Below are 19,038 nucleotides of genomic sequence, written 5' to 3' on the forward strand. Positions count from 1 at the left end.
GGAAACAATGACGCGAGGACAAGAATGTTGACGAGATGAAGGCAACAGACAGTGTACAAAAAGGTGTTGGTGGTGTCGGCCAATAAGATCCAGGGTTTGGCCGGTCTTATACCAAGTCGAGACTAAGCGTTCGTGTAAGATGGATGAATGGGACAAATTCTTTTTTGCGCCGAAGCTTCCGGACAAAGAATAGGGGCGAAGATGTAGACTCCAAGTCGCCGACTGCCAGCCTATCGAACGGTCTTTCCATCAAGAGCAAGCGTAACAGGCTGCATTGGAGCGCGGGTACACACTCATGAGATGAGATGAGAAAGCGCACATAGCCCTCGGGGCGCGGCTTGAACTCGGTGACGTTACGTCCTCCGTTTGCTTTTTACTTCTACTGCCGGCAAACCGGGGGGAGCGGTTGCAGAGAGCCCAGTTTAATTTTACAGCTTAATAGAACCAGACCCACATGTATCCCCATTGACCAACCGGCAGCTCTAGTATAGACCCTCCAAAACGCGTTTATCCTCCTATCTTAGCGTCTCCCCCCCAGCTGGTAGGACAGGGGCCATACGGCAATCCGTGCAGCGGAACGAGGCTGAAAGGCAAAGCACCAGACGTCAAGAAGCACCACCCCCCCTGTATCTGGGGGTCCTAAAGTCGACTTTCGCTTTCCCATCCTCTCCTTCCCTCTCTTTTTTTGTCCTTTTCTGTTCAGCCTCGTCCGGGGGTTCGCACGCCGACCTAGAACTTACAACGTCCTTGGTATCCGACGGGCCTCTCAAGAATAGCTTACTACAACGACGCCTCATTCTAGTTCTTCTTTTGAGAGAAAAGCGCAAAATGTCTGGCCCCGATTCCTCAGCAGTCGCGACGGCCCTCCACGAACCGCCCCCTAAACGTCGCAAGGTGCTTGAACACAGCACGACCGCGACTCCACGATCCAGCTCCCCCGACGAGCTCAACTCCCCCGCCGTGATCTCAATCGGCAAGACGGCCGCCTCCGCAGCTAGCGGGGCGAAGATGGCGACGGCGAAACGCACAACCAAATCCCGCCGCCTGGCCACCCACCGCAGCCGTCCTAGCATGACGCCCAGCAGGAGCCCCAGCGACGACGAGCTCAACGAAGCGTACTACTCTCGTTCCTCCTACTCCCGCACCCGCTCACAGTCAAGATCCCGATCTCCCTCCCGCTCGCGCACCCGAACGCCCAGATCTCCCACTGCCTCGCCCTCCCGCTCCCGCAGCGAATCCCACACGCGATCGCAGTCGCCGGCCTCCACATCAGGAGGCAGCTCCCCGCGCAGCCTCTCCGGCGCCGTCAACCGCCGGCTACGGCTCTCGTCCACGAACGGTGATGGCGACGGCGTGGACATGGGCGCTACGGCGACGACGCCTGTCACCCCCGCCCCGACGAAGAAGGGCCCCGTGCGGCCGCGGTTCGAGGAGCAGCAGGTCATGAGCGGGCATGCGGGGAAGCCCGTATCGCAGGTGCGCATATCCCCTGACGGGAGATGGATCGCGAGCGCCTCGGCCGACGGAACAATCAAGCTGTGGGACGCCGCGACGGGCGAACACATGGATACTCTGGTGGGTCACATGGCAGGTGTGAGCTGCGTGGCCTGGAGCCCTGACAGCGGCACGCTGGCGTCTGGGTCCGACGACAAGGCGATCCGCCTCTGGGACCGCGTCACGGGGCGACCCAAGTCGACGGCCAAGGGGGTCGGCGCCCTGGCCAAGGACGGAGCCGCGCCGCCCTCGGCTCGCCCGATGCCGCCGCTGCGGGGCCACCACAACTATGTCATGTGTCTCGCCTTCTCGCCCAAGGGTAACATCCTCGCGTCCGGGTCCTACGATGAGGCCGTCTTCCTGTGGGACGTGAGAGCTGGGAGGTTGATGCGCAGCCTGCCGGCGCACAGCGACCCGGTCGGCGGCATCGACTTTTGCGGCGACGGCACCTTGGTCGTGAGCTGCTCGACCGATGGTCTGATGTGAGTTTTAATTTTCCGCATGCCTCTCCCCTCCCCTCTTTCCTCTCGACGATTCGCTGACCCAAACATTCATTTCCTCGTAACAGCCGCATCTGGGACACCTACACGGGCCAGTGTCTCCGCACCCTCGTCCACGAAGACAACCCGGCCGTGACGTCCGTCTGCTTCGCGCCCAACGGCCGCTTCGTCCTCGCCTTCAACCTCGACAACAGCATCCGCCTGTGGGACTACGTCGCCGGCTCCGTGAAGAAGACGTACCAGGGCCACGTCAACAGCCGCTTCGCCATCGGCGGCTGCTTCGGTATCGTCCCGGGCGAGGGCGCCTTTGTCGCCTCGGCCAGCGAGGACGGCGAAATTGTTCTGTGGGACGTCGTCACAAAGGAAGTCGTCCAGCGGATCCCCGCCCACTCCAAGAAGGGCCACGCCAACAGCGGCAAGCGGGGCGGTAGCGTGTGCTTCTGGGTCGACGTCCACGGCGACGTCATGGTCAGCGCGGGGCAGGACGGGACGATTCGGCGATACAAGAGAGTGTCGGACGGGGCCGAGGACGGCAGTGGTGGCGGCGGCGGCGGCGGCGACCTCGTCGGCGCGGCCACCGCGGCAGAGACAGCGGCGGAGACCACGGCGCCAGCGACGAACGGTCATGCGACCGATGCGGCGGAGGAAGAAGAAGAAGAAGAGAAAAAAGACAAGGACGATGTCGACAATGTCGAGCTGCCGATAAAACAGGAAGAGGACGTTGACATGGCCGGAACATAGGTAGCATACCGCGCAAGGGGGGAAGACTCGAGGTGGCAACGGAAGCGATATAGACTAAAGAAAGCTACCTCGGGGGGAGAGAGCGGAGAGGGGAACTAACATTCCGGGGATTTGATACCAAACTACGTACGCACGTAGGGAACGGCGGGGACTTTTTGGACCGCAGAAAGAAAGGAGAGTGGAAGAAAAGAAACACACACATAGGAGCCTTGTTGAGCATACCAGATAAGACTACAGAAATGTCTATGTGGGATATGGTTCTACCTTTATAAGAGCTTCTTCTTCATTGTTTAGGTACTCAAAACATTCTTGCTGACCTGCTGAAAACTCCTTTCTTCTGCCCCCGCTCTCCAATGATTGAGTGTGTTCTGGCAATTAAAAGAAAAGAAAAAAAAGCAATGGCAAGCAGATGTAATATCTACTCCGCTCCATATGGCAGTCGGGCAGCTCACGTCGGGAGGAAGCCTACCCACACCCTCCCCTGTCGTCGTCGACCCAACCCGGTCAGTCCTCCCCGTCAGCCAAGTTCAAATCGTCTCCCAGCCGCCGTTGTTGATCTCTGCCTCCAGCTTACGGCTGATAAAGCTTGGGATACCGTGGCTGAGGAACGTGTTTCTCAGCATGGAGTCGTAGCGTTTCTGGTTCAGGAACAGCTGGCGCCCGTGGCGCAGACCCAGGTCCGTCTCGCCGTACTTGTCAATGTAGGGCGCGCTGCTGAAGGAGCCCGATAACCGGAAAAGGTAAAAGATGCAACACTTGCGGATGTTGAGGAACAAGCCAATGTTGCCCTGGCACCTAAACGCGAAAATGTCAATATCATGTATATGTGTTTTTTTTTAAAAAAAGGGGGGTGTGATTATTGGTATTTGTTTCAACTTACTTTCGCATGTGTTGCTGCGAGCCGCCGATCCTCTGGGGCTCGCGATCGCCAGGCGATGTCTCCTCCTTGAGACAGCATACAGCCTGGCCACAGAAGACATCTCCACAGAGCAGGCAAATCATGGGATCCGAGACATCTTTGCCTGTCGTTGGGCACCTGCGTCGGGTGGCTTCCTCGATGAGTGCGTCGTAGTTCTTCGGCAGTCCGACCAACTCGAAAATGCCCGGGTGGCTGAGGAGCGCAGAAGGGGGGAGCTCGTCCGTGTCGTCACCAGGCCACATGATCTGGTGTCGAACCCAGCCACTGACCAGGCTCGTGGTCGAAGCTGGCCAGCCGCAAGTAGGCCCAAGGTCAGTGATCGAGGCACACATCTCGTCAAATGTCGGAATTCGGAGGGCTTCGGTAAGGCGGTCTAGTTCGTCCGCGTCCGGCTGAGGGGAGACGTGACTGTTGAAGTCTATGCCGTATTTAACATAGAGAAGAACGACGCTCTTCCTGAGGAACGTCAAAGCGTACTTCTTCACGAAAGTGTAGTGGCCCTCTAGGTTATCCAGCTCCGGTTGTCCGAATCCCCGGTTGTCACCTAGATCTGCCGGCATTTCGCGGTGGGACACGTTGATTTCCATGCCAACCTTGGTGATGGCAAGGCAGAACTCGGCAAAGTTCTTCAATGCAGGGTCCTGGGTCTCTCTGTTGAGGAGATGGCTAATCCATGTGGACACCGGGATGTTGCGCCCCATGTGGTAAACGGCCTTGACAATCTCTGCGAGATAACACAGTCTCAGAATGTGCGTGACGTCGAAATTCTGTGCGGGAATAAGGCCAAAGACGCACTCAGTGAGGAAGATGAAGGCATCCTCGCTGAGCAATGGCGAGTAGGCGTCGACAGGTCGTCTGGCATGCTCTGTCTCTTGTCCGAAGTATTGTGAAACAAAGAGCTGGACGTGTTGGCGCTCGCTGTCCAGCCGGAACTCTTCCTCGATCCAGTTATCACCGCCAGCCTTGAGACCGCCAACAGCCCTGTACGCAGTCGCAGTCTCTGCCAGAATGCGCAGATGTGTCAAGCTCTGTTCAGGGATCTTTTCCAAGAGCGTCATGCCGTACTGGGCCTCAGTGCCGCGCTGCTGGATCTCTACAGCCGAGACCGAATAACCAACCAGCTTTGACAGAACGTCACTGTGGCAAAGCTCGTTCCTCTCTCGCAGCTCAATGCTCCGTTTTTCATGGCGTGTCTTGAATCCATTAGACCGCACAGTATCGCGAAGACGACGGTATACCCTAGCCAGCTCCCCCATGAGGGTGGAACCATCACTCTGTACAGACCTCCGGTTGGTGACTGGCGTGCTGGCCGTGGGGAATAGAGACGTCAGAGGTGTGTTGGTGACCACAGAGTCAGAACCAGACTCGTCGGCTGTCCAGGCTTCCTCCAACAGTTGAGGCGCCTTCTCTGCTAACGCGCCGGTGACTTGCCCTGCCGTGTAGCTGGCAAACGATGACTGGACCTCGTCAGGTGGACGGTTTGCACCAAGGATGTAGTAGCCCGATCTCATCTGAGTATCGAGGAAATCTGCGAAAAGGCGCTGGGACTGAAGGGGGCCGGGGAAACATTCCTCCTGGCCCTTCCAGATGATGGGCAAGAATGCGTTGCCAAGAGCCTTGCACAGAGGGCAGACGAACTCCTGTCTTCGAAGGTTTTCTGGGTGATGCCTTGCAATTTGATGATGGTGTCGCCGGTTGGTCGCGTCAAAGTACATCTCGAAGCAGCTGTAGTGCATCATGTGGCCACAGCCGGTCGAGACAGGCCCGGGGCGGGAGAGGTTCGATGGGAAGCCCTTACCTATCGTCTGACGCTCAGAAACAAACTTCTCGCCCTTGGCGTTGACCTTTGTGACTTCTTGCCGGTTCTCGTGGGCGACGCCAAAGGGACGAATGTCCTCTGCAGATCGATCCAGGCTCGAGGGCGTGTGGAAGGCTTCCCGCACGAAGTCAGGGTCCTGCAGATCCGTCTGTCGGAGGATGTGGCTCTCGTTGAAGAGAGCAAATGTCCCGTAGAGGCGACGGTCGTCCGTATCCTCCTGGCACAGAATGCAGGTGCCCGTCGGATACTTCCAATTATTCTTTCGATCACCGGTCTGCTCCGCCTCCTCATCGTCCTCGAGATCAGAGCCCCAGTCAATGTTGCCCTGGTTTTCCAAGAAACTCTTCTGCTGCTGCTGGAATTGGGCCATGACCTTTGCCTGCCGGCTCAGCGCTGCCTTCTTCTTGCGTTCTCGTTCCTCCTCTGCGGAGTTGTTCGCGGGAGAGGCAGTATCAATGCGGTCGACGGAGACACCAAGCCGCGCGTAGGCATTCTCAAAGTTGCGCGGCCGCTTTTGCCGCATTCTCTTGAGGATAAGGCCAATCTTGGGGTGACATGCCTTGAACTCCTCTTTGGTAGACATCATGTCGAGCAACGCAACGATGGTCTTCGCATTTGGCGCTTCTTGCATGAAGTTGCTTCGAGCGGTTCGCGTTAGAGCGATAAGCACAAACGAATTGAGCGACTCCTCCGTCATGTCACCCTCGTCCGCCTTGTCCTCGGAGATCGCGATAAGGATGAGGTGGAGGACGACCTGGAGGAAGGTTTCGATCCGAGTCGTAGGCACGCTTGGCGTGAGCCTAGCCGCAACGAGTGGATACAACAGTGAGTAGTAGATGATCTGGCCGAACATGCCGGTGTTGGTGAACGCGGCCAGATCTTTGAAGAGGCCCGAAGGGATCGGCCGAAGCTTGGGCTCGTATACGATCTCCTCCAATGGCTTGCCAGTCTTGATGGCCATCTTCTTCCGATATGCCAGCTCAGACTCCTCTCGCTGGTTCTTGTTATAGTGGGCGATGTAAGGGTCGATATGCTCAACAAATTCAGGCCGCAGCTCAAATGTGCCGACGTCTGAGACACCCTCGGGAGGTTTGAACGATGCCATTTCGTCAAGCACACGATGGAAGTCCTCCTGCTCCTGCCACTTCTCAGGCAACTTGTTGCTGATTTCGTTGAAGGAGAGGGGCTTGAAGCATAGGATGTGGGTGAGGTCGCGACGGATGGCGAGAACGTTGGCGTTGGGTTCATCCTCGGAGGCAATCAGCGAGGTGCGGTCGCTGAGAAGCACGATCAGGAGGTGAATCATGTCCTCAACGACATCCAGATGCTGCGCATCGTCTTGCGCGGTAGACTTCTGCTCGAATATTCCCTTAACCCACTTCTCCATGCCGAACCGATCAATTATGGACGCGAGGACGCGACTGGGATCGGCGATGACCATTGCGGTTTGGAGGAGAAATATGTCGCGGTGATGGGACACATCTCTTTGGCTGACTCCGCGATACGTCGCCGCCTGGTGCCGCAGACTGATGCCGTTGCGCACCCACATGTTCGCCTTGATTTGCGCCAGCCAAGCGCAGACCCTCAGGGGATAGTCAAACGCAGCCATGAGGTTGTCCTCTGGGGAGTTATCCCGTCGTGGCATAACCTTGCGACCCATAGAGCGCGGGGGCAGCTTCAAGTCTTGCGTAGTAAAGCTCAAGAGGGCTTTCATGCTTGAGGCAGGGAGAGACTTTCCGCACTCAATCAGCCATGAAAGGGTGTAGTGCAGAGCATGATGGAAGCTAATGGGGTCTTCTTCGACCGTAAACTTGACGACGTCGTACCGTGCCGACTCGTTGTCGAACTCGAAATCGCCCAGGGTCTTGAACTTGATCTCTTCTTTGATCTCGGCCTGCTTGAAGCGATGACGTTCGGCGCCAACAGAATGAAGAATGACAGCCTTGGCTGTCAATCTGATCGCCTGAGCGACGAAGTGAGCCTCGTTATCTGGCACGTTCCTGTAAGCGTCGGCAAGTTGCCTGGCAAGCCTGTTGATTTCGCGCGTCACCAGCGAGGCAGTTATCCAGCTGTCTGTTTCATATTCAACGTGTTCCCCGACAGCACGGACATTGGGTCCGATGCCTTGATGCAACTTGACCAGGTCGAGGAACTGTAAAAGGTATCGTTCCTCAGTCCGAAGCTTCTCCTGAACCTGTGGAGAGCCGAAGAGGTACTTCAAATCCAGATAGAAGTGGTACATGCGGCGGTTCGTCACCGAGCCGGAATCAAAGGCAAGGACTGCATTTGACGAGACATCCCATGGGTAGCCCACTTGTCTCGTTGTGAGGAACGTATAGAAGATGGCGAGCAGGCTCGTCATGAAGTTACCCCGTTCAACGATTTCTGCGGTGATGGATGGCGTTGTGAGCATCTGCAGCGATAAGTTGATGATGGAATGGTCAGGCTCTCGGTCCCCAATCAAGTATAGTTGAGCCAACGTCGTGTACAATCCGGCAAAACGAAGACCTAGGATGCGCTTGAATTCGGGTATCGAGACAACAGTCGATATGTAGAGAGAGCGGAGGTCGTTGCGAACCTTCTTCCACATGCGAAGGTCGAAGAGAATGAGCCAATCGAGACGGACCCGTTGGAAGACATCCTCCGCGGGGGGGACGTTCTCTCGGTTCATGTAACCTGGAGGAGTCTCAAGCCAGTACCTGCCGGGCTTCGGTGATGGCGCCTTCTCACCCTGTCCAGGCGTTTTGGGAATTTCCAGGTTAGCTTTGGCATAGATGGCAGGTGCAATCAGCGGTTCGGCCGTGTCGGAATCGGAGGGTGTCAGGTCGCGATCCCTGGTGGCCCGCCGCGCAGCTGCAGGTGGGGGCGGAGGCGGCGGGTAACCGGCCATCGTAGCTTCATCTTCTTCCAAAGCTTGATCGTTGCCACGCCACTCGAGGCCGATGTCTCCGGGCCCGTCGGCTCGAACGTCAACCATCATAATATCGTCATCGTCAATCTCGTCGTCATCGTCGTCGTCTCCCGCATCACTGTCAGGAGTGCCATTTCCCCTGCCCATGTCGATATCCTCATCGTCGCTGTCTGCGGCCCGGGCTTGCTGTTGAGTCGCAATGCGCTGCACCTGCAGCAGGACATGTTGGGTGAAAGACTGGGAGTGCTCGAGGTTTCTCAGAAATTTCTCTTCGTCGTAGATGCCGTCCTTGCCCACGATGGCGTGGCTTCCGGGGCTGCCCTTCCGCCATGGCTTCATCATTTCCTGGCAAACAGTGTTTCGCAAGATGGTATGGTCTGTCCCGACGCTGCATCCCGCAATGTCGCTGAGCCACTCAATCATGGCCCCGCACATTTGTTCGCGGAACGTGTCGCGCGATGACCTGATGGTAACAGTGACCTTGATGTGCTCCAGTTTGGTGGCCATCTCAAGCAGGGCGTCTAGATCGTCGAGACGCTTTAGGATGCTGCGGCCGATAAGGTCTGTTTCTGTAGCGCGCTGCAAGGCCTGGGCCTCTGTTGTCCTGCAAGCCCGCGCGATCTGGTTCTGTACATCCTCCATCGTGTGCTTCTCGTCGTTCCAGAGAACCAGCGCATATTCGGGATGTCCAGAGGGGCCCTCTCCGTAGATGTCTGGAGACAGGCGCGAGAGCTCTTCGTCGGCTTGGATCGAGTCTGCGGTCTTGCCCTGTCGTAACTGTTCCGGTGAGCACGATATAACATCGCAGATGTAGTCGAAGACGCGGCCAATCGTCATCTGCATGTTCTGTACCAGGTCTTCAGGGAGACCAGCCGGTTCCTTTCCCTTGCCCTCGCCTTTTTCCGGATCCGTCTCGGAGTGAATCGTACAGAACATGGGAAGTCGCCAGGCCTCGTCATCGCCACAGTCGCAGCAACCACTATTACCGACCGAGATGCTGATGCGAACCATGTGACCGGCGTGGTCGGTCGAGTCGAAGCATCGCATGCACAGAACGCACGTGTCGTCAGTACTGCAGGTTCGGCAGGAGTAGGAGGCTTCTCCGGGCTTGAAGATGTGACCGCATCGCTTGCCTCGGGCGGCTTCGGTGTACTCGGCGCCTTCGACTGCGCCCTGGGCATCGTGGAGCTTGTGGTTGTGGGAAGGTCGGCCAGAGGGGAAGAAGAGGGGCATGTAGCGCTCGCCTCCTGCCAACGACCAGAAGAGGCTGTCGAGCAGGTCATGGTGTGCTTGGTCGTCGTACTCGTAGTTCCATCTTGCAGGAAGTTCTCTGAGAAACTCGCAGAGCTGGCGCTCTTGAGTTGACATGGTAGGTTCCATTATGACGCCTTGATCATGGCTATCCGCACATCTCTGTGACAAAGCTTCGATAAGTGGTCGGTTAAGGGTGGAAAATAAGGCGCGGGTGTGTAGGGACAGCAAGTACGGTGGAGGTTGTTGGTAATCGCAAGCAATGTGTCTTGCGCAGAGAGCTCTGGCGGGGTCTTTGCAGGCAAAAGGTGGCGGGTCGTCTATATGCGGTGAGTAATCTGAGCCATACCGGGCCAACTGTGGAGAGAGAACCAAGAAGGGAGTCCAACAAATGACAACTGGAAATCAACAAAATCCAACCTACAAAAAAAGCGCCGGTGGGATCTTCACAGGCAATGACGGTAACGTCCTCTGCTCAAGAGAAGCGACAGGACTACGTGGTTGCAGTGTTGGTGTTGGAAGGAAATGGATGTTCAAAGCCCCGGCAAGCGTCACAGAGTTGAGTTGGAGGCCAGAATTTCATACGTAACGTAACTAGTGCCGGGCTGAAGTGGATGTCACAGTGTCGTTGGTGGGGTGGTTCAGCTGGGTTAGATCAGCGGGTAGACGTTTGGGTTGGAGAACCTGGGAGAGGCGTGTGCACCTCCTTTGCTAGCAGATGTCACTGTCTCCCTACCCAAGGTATGGTAACCGCATCTGCCATGCCATGCCTACCGGTACTCTGTAGATTTGGCCTTGATATAAGACGTACGGAGCGACATTTGCAAAGTATTTGGTTCAAAAAAAAGGAGACTGGCTCGAGTCAACTGGCCGAGACGATTCTAGTTCGACCTATATTGCCTCTACTCATGTGTAAGGTTGTGTTGGTAGATAAGATGCATTTGGCCTTAGCACACCGCAACATCTCAAGAGGAGACTGGCACAATGCAAAAGAAAAGTCGAGCAAGAAATCCCATCGAATAATCTCTTCGATTCTGATCTTGTAACAGAGCTTGCCAAAGTTTCCCATTCAAGGCTACGGATGTGGCCCTAGGGGCAGGCTAAACATGATGGTTTGCAGCTCGACAGAAACAGAGCTCACCCACACAATTTTTGGATTATGACCGATATCCAAACGCCCACCCACATTAACCTACAAACCCAACCGGTCGATCTCGCCTCTTCCATCAAAGTCGCCCAACCATGCACACAGGCTCTTCCCATGCGTAGAAACTAGCCGAATGTGTGCCCAACTTCGTGGGGTGCTGGCAACTGTGTCGGCCCAGTCCAGCAAGTGCCTCATGTTTACCACTGCAGCCTTCTCTGTGCCTGGGACATAAAGTCTGTCCCTCTGGGCCTGCGCCCAGATCCCGTCGCAGATTCTACCGATATTGACGACCAGTGACTCGGTCGAGGCCTCTGCAACCCCGGCTATCATCTCCGAAGCCGTGGTGGGCAAATTTCCAATACTTTGGCGGGAATTGGTATATGGAGCAAAACGGAACGAAGCTCTCGGCGATTGACGACGCATGCTGAAATGGTACATCGTAGTTGGCGCCACTCGCATCCGTAGATTCGTCCGTCGTTCTTCGAGATATCTCCGTGTTGCTTGGAGGCAGAGTTCATGGACGCGGTTGACCTTTGTCTCGTATGATAGAGTCTGCCTACCTTGCGGCGAACATGTGTTTTCCACATTTTCGTCCTGGGTTTTTTTTTTTTTTTTAGTTACCATTGTGCAGCTGCGGCCGTGATGTGATGGGTGACTATAGACGCCGGAAACATCGTATACCCAGTGGGAGGACTTACTGAAACAGCTATCATCGACATTGACCGTTCCGATTGCCGAGTTTCTGGGGCAACCTCGGTGTCCATAGGGCTAGTCTCCCTATCATCCGCGGTGGCGAGCTCTTGCTCGATGGCCGAAGGGTCTGAAACGGGAACGCGCACAACCATCGGCACAAATGAGCTGGCACGGGAACTTCGTCTCCCCACAACAGGCCAGGCTGCTGACGAACAGCAAGGTGGTTGCACATGGAAAGGTCGTAGTGCGGGTGGTGGCTCGGTCGATGTGTCCGTGGCATCGGCATTAGTGCTCTGTTGTCTGATGGGGAGATCGTAGATGAACCCGCTGGGCGAGTGATGGGAATCAGGGTGCTCCATGTTGACGTACAGCTCGGCGACGCAGCGGTTGATGTGAGGACCGCAATCTAAGCTGAGGTTTCGCGGGCAATCTATAAGTAAATGATGAATTATCAAAAGCCTTCGCCCGAGCTCTCCGAAGAAAGAATCGCCCAGAAGCCAGTGTATTAGACTCTGACGAATTACAGATTCAGGACCAAGAAGTGGAAGTGTAAGACATTGTGGTATTGCATTGAAAGCTCGCTATGAAAGGTAAACCTAAGTGCTCCAAATGACAATTCTTCCGTCAACGCCGCTTGCTTCATGTCTAGTCAGCTTTGAAGGTCAACATAACAAAGGTTGGGAGACTTACATGAGAACTTTGTGAGGTTGCCGCCTGACGACTCATAAGGACGAAGGGTGGAGATGGTGTTCTGGTGGACCGTCTTGAGCTGAGTGTCATCCTTGACCTTACCCTTGAGATCCATCTGCCTAAACATGTTCAGGGCAGACTCCTCACGGGCGTCGCTGAGGCCAGGGCGGCCCTTGGACTCGAGTGTGCCTGCCAGGCTCCAGCCGTCCTCACCACCCTTGAACCGGAAAGCCTCACAATCGTAGCCTGCAGCGATAATCTCGTCCTCCGAGCTCCAGAGAAGGCTCATGAAGGGAAGGAGCTGGGTGGTAATGGTGACAACGGCACGGGGAGGCTGTTCAGGTGCGCTAGGGTACACGACGGTGATGCTACTGTCGTGGGCAGCAAAGGCCAGAGCGTTTCCGCTGGGTGAGAACGAAACGGAGTGCACCCAGCCGGCAGAGTTGTTAAGGTATTCTCCGCAGATGGTATTGAACGGCAAGCGTTCACCCCAAGCAGTAGGCTCCGGGCGGGCATCGACTCCCTTGATGAAGCTGGACAGAACACGAGCGTGGGCGTCGGTCGATCCGGCAGCGAGAAGAACGGAGTTGGGGTGCCATGCGACAGATGTAATGGTGCTTCGGATGGGCTTCTTCAAGTGCTTCGACACCCACCAGTCGTTTTCTTCCTCGAAGTAGCAGACGGCAATGACACGGTCGCCCGAGCCGACCGCGAACTTGGTTTCGGAGGGAGACCATCGCACAAAGGTTGCGGCGCGACTGATGCGAAGGAGGACAAGAGTAGGTTTGTATCCGGTCGGAGAGGGTTCCCAGACGAGGGCGTTGCGGTCTATCGTGACAAGTCAGGTGCTGTTCTCACCTGGTCGGCTGCACGCATTGACGTACCTTGAGAGCAGGATACAATGCGGCCGCTGTTGGGAGCAATATCTACGCTCGTGACGGTCTTGTCGTGGCCCTTGAGCTCGTCCTTAAGCTTAAAGGCGCTGCCGGCTTCTTCATAGAGCTCAATGGTCGAGTCGCGGGCGATGGCCAACGTCTGACGGTCGGCAGAGAACGAGTGGTCTGCGATGGGAGCGTGGAAGAGGTGGTGAACCTGGGGAGCCGCCATGTTGAGGGAGTATTTCGTGATAGGAGTATAGCTCTCTACTATCACTCTTTCGTTCGGTTCGGGTCTGTTGACTGGAGGGAGCAGAGGTGGAAATGGTGGTTATGTCGGAAGACGAAGTTACGACTCTTAGGGCAGTGTTAGGAGATGCTGGTGTCCAAGCAAGGCAAGGTACCAACCCCAGGCAGTACATACGCAAGGTGCATGCATTGCATACCTTACTGCGTAGTACGCAGTGCGTACTACCTGAGAGGGTGGTGCACCGTGGTGGGGCTGATGGGGGGAGGGGGTTACGTAGTGTATCTAGGTATCCGTAATAGTGCTTCGAAAGGGCAGCATGGCAGCTTGTGCGTTCTTAGGCATTAAGGTCACACCCATGGGGCGTGCCCTCGATGCAGTGCAGAGCGTCGGCGCTAGCGACGAAGCTCCCCATAGGCTCAGGCAACTAAACTGCGGTGACAGGATATTCAATACAAAAATTCTGACCGCGGCGATTGTAACACGATAGAACCGTGGCGCGCCACCCCGACACCACCACGAAACCGAGTCAATTTTGCAGATTCCAACGGTATACCACAAGATCGTTGATACTCTCACCCACGCTTCTCGCGCCCGCAATTGCACAATGGCGGCTGTCGCTCCCCCTCGTGGCCTTGCGCCTAACGCATCACTACCAGCCAAAGTCACGACCATTCCCCCGAACCAGACGTGAGTGGAGATTATCGCGTTACCGGAGCATCTTCTGATGTCTATAGACTCTATGTTACGAACTTGCCTTCCAACAAGATCCAGAAACAAGACCTGCGAACCGAACTCTACCTGCTTTTCTCGACGTACGGGCCCGTTCTCGATATCGTCGCCATGAAGACGATGAAGATGCGAGGGCAAGCGCACATCACCTTCCGCGATGTACAAACAGCGACCCAAGCCATGCGCTCTCTCGAGGGCTTCGAGTTCCTTGGCCGTCCTTTGGTACGCGTCCCCCCAAGAATGCTGGACCACAAACGGCGATTGCTGACCGACCGAGTGAACAGACTATCCAGTACGCCAAGTCAAAGTCCGACTTCGTTGCCAAGCTGGACGGCACATACAAGATGCCGAACATGACAGCTGGGGCTTCTAGCACCGAAGTGACGGACCTCCAGAAGAGTATCTTTAACGCTCCGGCACCAGGCGCGGCATCTGGCGCTGCTCCAGGCACCGCCCTGGCAAAGCCCTCGGCCGGCGGTGACCAGCCCATGAGTGATGCGCAGGCATCCGACGCGAGGGGTCAGAAGCGGACGAGGGACGAGGAAGAAGACGAGGACAGTGACGTTGCCATGGAGGAGGACAGCGACGACGACTGATCCTCTTGAGGGTCTTGCGAACGAGTTCATTCAGTGGCGAGATGACGGGAGGCCAAGGGCGGCGTGCTTCAGCCGGTCGACTCCATGGCCATCTCTTTAGGCACCCAGAGCCCCACGCATCCGCCGACCAGGCCGAGCCATAGCATCATATACTGTTCCCTGGAACAGTTGAAGCCCGACATGGCGTCCCCAAGAAGGCATGGGTGGATGAAAAACGAGGGTAGTCCCGTGAGGGGGTGGTGCTGCAGCCTTATGTGTTAGTACAGACCTGCAGATGGTCTCTTTCAGAAGTTGTAATTGACCTGTCTACAGCTGATGGGCACTTACGTCGCCAGAGATGCCTCCGATGCCGCCTGTCCTCCGCAGGGCATCCTTGAACTGATCGGGCACCAGCCGTCGAAAAACAGTGTCGAGATTGAAGGCCGGCTCATCGGCTGGCAGCCCGTGTAATGTAAACCATAAACAGGGCATGCGATACGTGGGATGTAGGTGCACTTCATAGACGACGTATCCGGAGTCCGGTGCCAGGGGTTTGGAGAGAGCAGCCTATGGTGTCACCCGGTCAGGCAGCTGGCCACGAAAAGACAAGCTCGAGGACTTTACCTCGTCAGATTCCTCTGCATCAATCATGGCCTCATCGCCCAGCCCAAGTGCGTCTCCTTCCGAACTGCCTTCTGCGAAAGAAAACTTGTCCAAAACCGAGGAGAGATCCCCACAATCCAGCGTGGCCTCAAGCGGCCGGATGACTTGCAAGTACGTTGTGTATTCAACGCCAGACGCAAACGATGTGTCGAGTGCGGTGCATAGTCTCAACTTGAACCGTTGCCGTAATGGACCCAGGGTAGCACGGCAATATTGGCTATCGAAGTGATGACACACCTCGGAAAACTCGTCCGGGGTCAAGAACGGGAAGTCCTTGAATGACATGATGCTGATAATGGCCGTGTGTAGTGAATGCGCTGTACGCGATTTCGTTGTTGAGAAAGAGTCCCAGCGTATGAATACGACACCTGCGATCAATAACTTGTATGATTGTGTGGAGATGCGGATCTTGTTGAATCCCTGTGTGACTCATTCGCCTTATTCCAAATCGATCTCTCGCTGCGATGTATGGTGGGCGTCTTGGCAATACGCGCCTTTTGACTGTGGGCTCTAAAAAGGCCGATACGGGAGTTGCACCGAGTCGAATTCGGAGATCTTGAAGCGGCAAACCTTGGGTTTCCGGGACGGTGCCCGCTCCTTGCTCCTTGGAGATGATCGGATGTTCGCCGGCTTTGTGCCCTTCCAGGCCCCACCCGGCCGGATTACTACTGGTCACAAAGCGCCTAAGGCGGTGCTTGGGTGCCAGCAGATGAGGCAATTAAGGTTGTGACCAGCCAGCTGGACGGAAGAGTAAGCAAGTGCCCATGTAGGTAGGTACCTAGGTAGGTGTGTACGGCCCTCCTTACGATTAGGGTAGGTCGGTGTCGGGCGGATCGGCATGTTTTTGCGCCGATCCGAAAGAGACCATGCATCGAATTAGGTATCAGCGTGCCAGGGTGCTTTCTTTCTGGGGTTACCATCCGCCACCTCCTAGGAGCTGCGACTAATGAGGCCGGTCGCGTTAATCCACAACTTACAGGTGGCCTTTTCTCAGCGTTCAGTGGAGGCTGGGGGGTTCCATTGCCAGCCATGCCATAGCCAAGCCAACTGAGCGTGCCGGTCTTTCCTCCCACCGCCCCGAGCAGCCCGGTAGTGGACACGCGTGCAAGGAAAGCCATCACAGCGGGTTGACGGGTAACGTGGTGGTTACTGATCCACCACGGCTTAGCTCGGTCGACGCCTCCGCGGCAACGAAGACAGACAGACGTCTTTGGCAGCTCGCTCCAGTTAACGCGGAAAGTCCACATCATCGAATCTCGCGTGCTCTAATACTACCCTGGTCTTTTTTCCCTCTGCCATTCTACGTCCCATCGTTGCAACAATCGTCATTTTTGTTGCTTCTTGTTGGGCGTTGAACTCCGCACCACCTTGCCCCTTTCCAGAGGCGCTATTGAAGTTTGGCGACCTGTTCGTCCCGTCCTTGTTTGTTCGAAACCGCTGGTATCCACACTGCGACAATGCTGAGAGCGTAATATGAACGTCCGCGACCCATTCAACCTACACCGGAACTCAGCCATCAACGTTTTCAAAGTGACGGCCTCCCGAGCTGCCCAGAACATAAAAGAAAAGGCGGTCGAGGTCGGAGCCACTGCCTTGAACGACATGGCTTTCAATGTGCCCAAGAATGTCCCCTCCTTTAACAACCCGCAACGAGTCCTTGAAGATCGCTACTGGGGCGCCTCTGCCGTAAACAGCCGATCCGGCCGTGGAGGGAATTCCGGTATCTTCCACGGCGTGCAAGGACGAGTCGAAGACCTGCTCGGCACCAGGGGACAACTGCCAATGTACAAAGACAAGCCTTACGCCCATCACGCGAGCCGGAGGTTTCGTCTTTGGCGGAGGAAACGCTCGATCCTGGTCACTCTGCTGCTCCTTTTCTCAGGCCTGTGGTTCTTCGGTTTCTTTTCCGAAGGCTCCAAGGCACGAGCGTCGGCATCGACATGGACAGGTTGGCTTGGCGCTTCTGAGCCCGCGGGCAAGAAGGTGGACTGGCTCAAGAGGCGAGAGAGAGTGGTGGAGGCCTTTGAGCTTAGCTGGGATGCTTACGAGCGCTACGCATGGGGTAACGTTGACTCTGCCAACCGGACTGTTTGACGACGACGATTATGTTCGAAGACTAACAGCCGCATCTGCAAACAGGCTACGACGAGTACCACCCCATCGCGAAGACCGGACGACAGATGGCCCCCAAGGGTCTTGGCTGGATCATCATCGACGCCCTAGATACCATGATGCTAATGAACCTGACATCGCGCTTAACCCACGCGAGGCAATGGCTCGCCACCGACTTGACGTGGGACCAAAACCAGGATGTCAACACATTCGAAACCACCATCAGGATGCTCGGTGGTCTCCTCTCCGCGCACTACTTGTCCAACGAGTTTCCCGAATTGGCCCCGATCAAGGACGACGACCCAGGTGCGCCGGGCGAGGATTTGTACTTGGAAAAGGCAAAGGACCTGGCTGATCGCTTGATGAGTGCCTTCGATTCGCCTTCTGGAGTTCCTTACGCGAGCGTCAATTTGGCCGAGTTCAAGGGCATCGTCTCCCACGCCGACGGGGGCGCTTCCTCGACCGCCGAGACGACCACTCTGCAGCTCGAGTTCAAGTACCTGGCCAAGCTCACCGGCGAAAAGGACTTTTGGGACAAGGTCGAGAGAGTCATGCAGGTTGTCGACGACAATGGCGCCCAGGACGGCCTCGTCCCCATCTACATCTACGCCACGACGGGAGAGTTCAGGGGCGACAACATTCGCCTCGGTTCCCGTGGTGACTCGTACTATGAGTACCTGATCAAACAGTACCTGCAGACGAACAAGCAGGAACCCATCTACCAAGAGATGTGGGATGAAGCCCTCGAGGGCGTGCGCAAGCACTTGATCACCTATAGCAAGCCCTCTGGCTTCACTGTGCTTGGAGAACGGCCCTCTGGGCTGAACAACGAGCTGTCTCCGAAGATGGACCATCTCGTATGCTTCATGCCCGGAACGATTGCGCTAGGAGCTACTGGTGGCATCCCCGAGGCGGAGGCCAGACGGTTACCGACATGGAACAAAAAGAAGGACGCAGACATGAAGCTGGCTCGCGAGCTCATGCAGACCTGCTGGGGCATGTATAAGTGGATGGCGACCGGGCTTGCTGGAGAGATCACCTACTTCAACATTGACGACCCTCCGGCGCCCGTCACAGCCTCGCATCACCCACCGAAGGACTTTGACCCCGACCCCCACGCCAAGTGGCGGAAGGACTATAATGTTCACTCCAACGATGTCCACAATCTGCAGCGACCCGAGTCCGTCGAGAGCTTGTTCTACATGTGGAGGATCACCGGGGATCCGATCTACAGGGAGTGGGGATGGGAAATGTTCAAGTCCTTCGTCAACTACACCTCGGTTGAGGAAGGCGGCGGATTCACAAGCTTGAGCAACGCCAACACGATCCCTCCTGTTGTGCGTGACAACCTGGAGAGCTTCTGGATGGTAAGTTGCTACTGGGCGTAAGAACAAAGCATCGCGTGACTAATGCAAAAAATCACAGGCTGAAACTCTAAAGTACTTTTACCTCTTGTTCTCGCCCAACGACTTGTTGCCCATGGACAAGGTCGTTTTCAATACTGAAGCTCATCCGTTTCCCCGCTTTGACATGGGCAAGCTGTTCAAGACCGGCTGGAAGCGGAAGCCGAGAGACGTCAACAGAAAGATTATCGTTGAGCAAGCATGATATCATTGATGGAGGACCTCCCTGTTATGACCGTCAGGGAGGTATTGTTTATATAGTAGCA

At 56.1% G+C, this 19,038-nt stretch overlaps 6 protein-coding genes across 6 annotated transcripts; 3 read left to right on the plus strand and 3 right to left on the minus strand.

Moving 5' to 3' along the window:
* Positions 1 to 828: 828 nt before the first annotated feature.
* GLRG_04422 (WD domain-containing protein) lies at positions 829 to 2,735 on the plus strand (the record flags this gene model as incomplete). The annotated part of the gene is made up of 2 exons (XM_008095107.1): positions 829 to 1,976; positions 2,063 to 2,735. 2 exons carry the CDS (start codon positions 829 to 831, stop codon positions 2,733 to 2,735), a joined length of 1,821 nt encoding a protein of 606 aa, XP_008093298.1.
* Positions 2,736 to 3,262: 527 nt separating this feature from the next.
* Positions 3,263 to 9,764, minus strand: GLRG_04423 (uncharacterized protein; the record flags this gene model as incomplete). Its single annotated transcript, XM_008095108.1, has 2 exons — positions 3,263 to 3,530; positions 3,616 to 9,764. The coding sequence occupies 2 exons, from the start codon at positions 9,762 to 9,764 to the stop codon at positions 3,263 to 3,265; spliced, it is 6,417 nt and encodes a 2,138-aa protein (XP_008093299.1).
* Positions 9,765 to 12,071: 2,307 nt separating this feature from the next.
* On the minus strand, positions 12,072 to 13,272 carry GLRG_04424 (WD domain-containing protein; the record flags this gene model as incomplete). The annotated part of the gene is made up of 3 exons (XM_008095109.1): positions 12,072 to 12,112; positions 12,166 to 12,993; positions 13,050 to 13,272. The coding sequence occupies 3 exons, from the start codon at positions 13,270 to 13,272 to the stop codon at positions 12,072 to 12,074; spliced, it is 1,092 nt and encodes a 363-aa protein (XP_008093300.1).
* A 622-nt stretch (positions 13,273 to 13,894) lies between these two features.
* Positions 13,895 to 14,615, plus strand: GLRG_04425 (RNA recognition domain-containing protein; the record flags this gene model as incomplete). Its single annotated transcript, XM_008095110.1, has 3 exons — positions 13,895 to 13,977; positions 14,025 to 14,241; positions 14,304 to 14,615. 3 exons carry the CDS (start codon positions 13,895 to 13,897, stop codon positions 14,613 to 14,615), a joined length of 612 nt encoding a protein of 203 aa, XP_008093301.1.
* A 68-nt stretch (positions 14,616 to 14,683) lies between these two features.
* Positions 14,684 to 15,542, minus strand: GLRG_04426 (uncharacterized protein; the record flags this gene model as incomplete). Its single annotated transcript, XM_008095111.1, has 3 exons — positions 14,684 to 14,857; positions 14,943 to 15,161; positions 15,219 to 15,542. 3 exons carry the CDS (start codon positions 15,540 to 15,542, stop codon positions 14,684 to 14,686), a joined length of 717 nt encoding a protein of 238 aa, XP_008093302.1.
* A 1,188-nt stretch (positions 15,543 to 16,730) lies between these two features.
* Positions 16,731 to 18,977, plus strand: GLRG_04427 (glycosyl hydrolase family 47; the record flags this gene model as incomplete). Its single annotated transcript, XM_008095112.1, has 3 exons — positions 16,731 to 17,319; positions 17,397 to 18,736; positions 18,795 to 18,977. 3 exons carry the CDS (start codon positions 16,731 to 16,733, stop codon positions 18,975 to 18,977), a joined length of 2,112 nt encoding a protein of 703 aa, XP_008093303.1.
* Positions 18,978 to 19,038: the final 61 nt, after the last annotated feature.

The sequence above is a fragment of the Colletotrichum graminicola genome, assembly GCF_000149035.1.
Source record: "Colletotrichum graminicola M1.001 genomic scaffold supercont1.14, whole genome shotgun sequence".
NCBI classification, from domain to species: Eukaryota; Fungi; Ascomycota; class Sordariomycetes; order Glomerellales; family Glomerellaceae; genus Colletotrichum; species Colletotrichum graminicola.